The sequence below is a fragment of the Arctopsyche grandis genome, chromosome 2, assembly GCF_051622035.1.
Source record: "Arctopsyche grandis isolate Sample6627 chromosome 2, ASM5162203v2, whole genome shotgun sequence".
Lineage (NCBI taxonomy): Eukaryota > Metazoa > Arthropoda > Insecta > Trichoptera > Hydropsychidae > Arctopsyche > Arctopsyche grandis.
The window spans coordinates 32,113,687-32,116,465 of record NC_135356.1 but is presented as its reverse complement, the minus strand read 5'-3'; the positions used below and the strand labels follow the sequence as shown (position 1 = coordinate 32,116,465).

The 2,779-nt window shown below is 38.4% G+C and overlaps 1 protein-coding gene across 1 annotated transcript; it reads right to left on the bottom strand.

The window, feature by feature from the left end:
* Nucleotides 1-330: 330 nt before the first annotated feature.
* LOC143922355 (E3 SUMO-protein ligase ZBED1-like) lies at nt 331-2,467 on the bottom strand. Its single transcript, XM_077445577.1, has 3 exons — nt 1,286-2,467; nt 637-1,192; nt 331-404 (listed from the first exon to the last, which is right to left on the bottom strand). Exons 1-3 carry the CDS (start codon nt 2,465-2,467, stop codon nt 331-333), a joined length of 1,812 nt encoding a protein of 603 aa, XP_077301703.1.
* Between the last annotated feature and the right edge of the window lie 312 nt (nt 2,468-2,779).

Sequence of the window (2,779 nt, the reverse complement as noted above, 5' to 3'; positions counted from 1 at the left end):
GAGCTGAGAGCCCAGCGACGTGCACTCACCGCGATGGACGCACCACTTCTGCCGACTGCGAGCAGTGCTTCCGATGTAATGGCTGGGAGTGGGGGTTCACCCACGGCGATAGCGATTGGTCGAATATGCGAACGACGCAGCTCATTTCGACGCACACGCCAACACCACTAATCGACATGCCCGTACACTAGGGCTGCCATACGTCCGCGTTGACAGGGACATGTCCCAGTAGGCTTGGGCATAGTAGTTCGCAAATCAGATCTCTCAGTTTAGTTCGCCGCTCCTAAACGAACTAGTTCGCTCTTCTAGTTCGTCAGCTCCCAGCTCGAATCAGTGAAAGGCAGATCGTTCGCTCGTTCGTTCGCTCGCAGATCGTTCACTCGCAGATTGTTCGCTCGTTTTGGCTCGATGAAAGAATAACACATGACGCAAAAAAGAAAACAAAAATAATCAAATTTTTTATATTTTTTTAGAAATAATCAACAATTATATTACTATTAGGTACTGGTTAGTTCTTGTAAAAAATATCACTTACACTTATAAAGTTGTTACCTAACAATTAAACATAATGACTTGTTTGAGTGAGATCGTATGTATAAAAAAAAAATAAAATGGAAAAATAATATTACATATTACTGTGTAAAAATATCAATTTGGACACTTTATTCGATGACAATAGTGTTCTACGTTCATTAAGGACTTGACCCGTCGCTGAAAAAACGCGTTCGCAGGGCACAGATGTTGCTACGGCACAAAATCTTTTCAAAACATACGCGTAAACGTGAGGGTATATCAAACGACGTTCATGCCACCATTGAAGCGGATCTTCTTTACGATTTAGATACTCTTCATTTAGGTATTTATCTAATTCGCGAATGCCAGCAGCAAGCTGGTTATCTGGCCTAGTAATTTTTTGTATTTCTTGGTCGTATTCATCCCATATGCAGCTATTTTTATTACTAGGTATAGATGTTGATGCGTCGCTGGAAGTAGGAACAGCCTCTGGAGTACCCCCTTGAACTAATTGTACTTGGCCGATTTTATTTCTAAGGGCTTGTACTACCATTTCACAGGCTCTTTGATTTTTGAATCCCCTCGTCTTAAATCGAGGATCCAAAATCGTACACTCTGCGTATAACATATTCTTCTCTATATCTTTTAAACGATCTTCCATGCCTTTCTTTAGCAGAGACTGCACATCAACTATTTTTGTATTGTAAGAAACATGTTTTTGTAAAAAATTTGTTAGTAAATTACACAAAATTATTATTTTAGATAAAGTGACGTTTTTCTCGGCACTTATTTCTAAGGTAATCTCGTAGAATGGACTGAGTAACGGTAAAACTTCCTCTATGACTTCCCAGTCCCCTTCATTTAAAGTTAAATCAGGGCGTAGAAGTGCAACGGTAGCAATCACTGCATCCTTTACCTGTACTATTCGCTTGAGCATGTCAAAAGTGGAATTCCAGCAGGTTTGTACATCCTGCTTGAGCTTAAGAACAGGCAAATTCATTTGCTGCTGCGTAGCAGTCAATTTATGTTTTCCTTGTGTGCTACGAATAAAAAACTCGACAATATTTTTAACTCTTCCCAAAACGTCACATATCTTTTTCGTAGCTTCTTGTACAACAAGATTTAGAGAGTGAGCGAAACATGAGATGGACCGCCAATCACCAAGTCTAACAGCAGATAAGATATTTGCTGCATTATCGCTAACAATGGCAGCAACTGTGTGTGAAATGTTCCACTCCGCCATAACAACTTTCATAAAGTCGCACAAGTTTTGACTAGTATGTCGCTCTTTATAATTGATACAACCAAGTAATACTGAGTGAAGTTTAGTCTCTTCATTTATAAAATGAGCTACAATAGCTATATAGCTGTCGTTATTTCTAGACGTCCAACCATCAGTACTAAGAGACAACGCTGGTGCTGCTTGTACCTTTATTTTTGCTTCAGCCATGACGTCATTGTGAATTCTTGACATTAAATTTTCCGATAACGTTTTTCTTGATGGTAGTTTATAGCCTGGGCATTGAGAAACTAATTCAATAAGTTTACGAAATTCTGTTTCTTCTACGATTCTTAAGGCGTGATGCCCTTTAGCTACCATATTGACAAGTTGTTTATCAATTTGCTCAATCTTTGGAACTGGCGGTGGTCTACGAATGTATTGGGTCATCGATTGTTGGGAGTCTACTATATTTGATGATGCTGAAATTATATTCTCCGATTCGCATGTGCTTTGACTTGATTGAAGTGAGTTTAAACTAGGTAATATCGGTGTTTGTCTTTCAGCAGTTAATGGGATCAAAAGGTGTTTTGTTTTCATATGTCGGGTTAAATTACCATTCGATCCGCCCGCAATACTTATTATTGTTGAACAATGGTTACATTTCGCTTTTTTATTATCAATGTCTTCTGTAAAATGAGTCCACAAGGGGCTATGTTTTCTTTTTGATGACATCGTAACAAATACCCTATAACAAAACACATTAACCCTATACGTAAACTATTTTTAAAGTATATTAAAGAAATTAATTAATTGTTAATAGTAATTGTTATTATACATTAGAAGCATAAGCTACTTGATAACGACAGTGTCTTATTATTTTAAAATTTATTTAACGTTCGGTTAACGTCACTCTCGTTCATTCGGTCACAAACTAATGAAATTCTTGTGTAGTTCGCGAACGAACTGTCTTGTGTAGTTCGCGAACGAACTAGATCGTAAGAGTGAACAAGACGCGCATGTGCAGTGAGCGAGCGGCAGTATTAG

Bases quoted from the DNA above. Each gene is read 5' to 3' on its own strand.
- LOC143922355 (XM_077445577.1), bottom strand. From the start codon at position 2,467: ATGTCATCAAAAAGAAAACATAGCCCCTTGTGGACTCATTTTACAGAA. The intron at 1,193-1,285 runs GTCACTTTATCT...GTTGATGTGCAG, and splicing joins AAATAAGTGCCGAGAAAAAC to TCTCTGCTAAAGAAAGGCAT. The intron at 405-636 runs GTAATATGTAAT...TCTTTCATCGAG, and splicing joins CAAATTGATATTTTTACACA to CCAAAACGAGCGAACAATCT.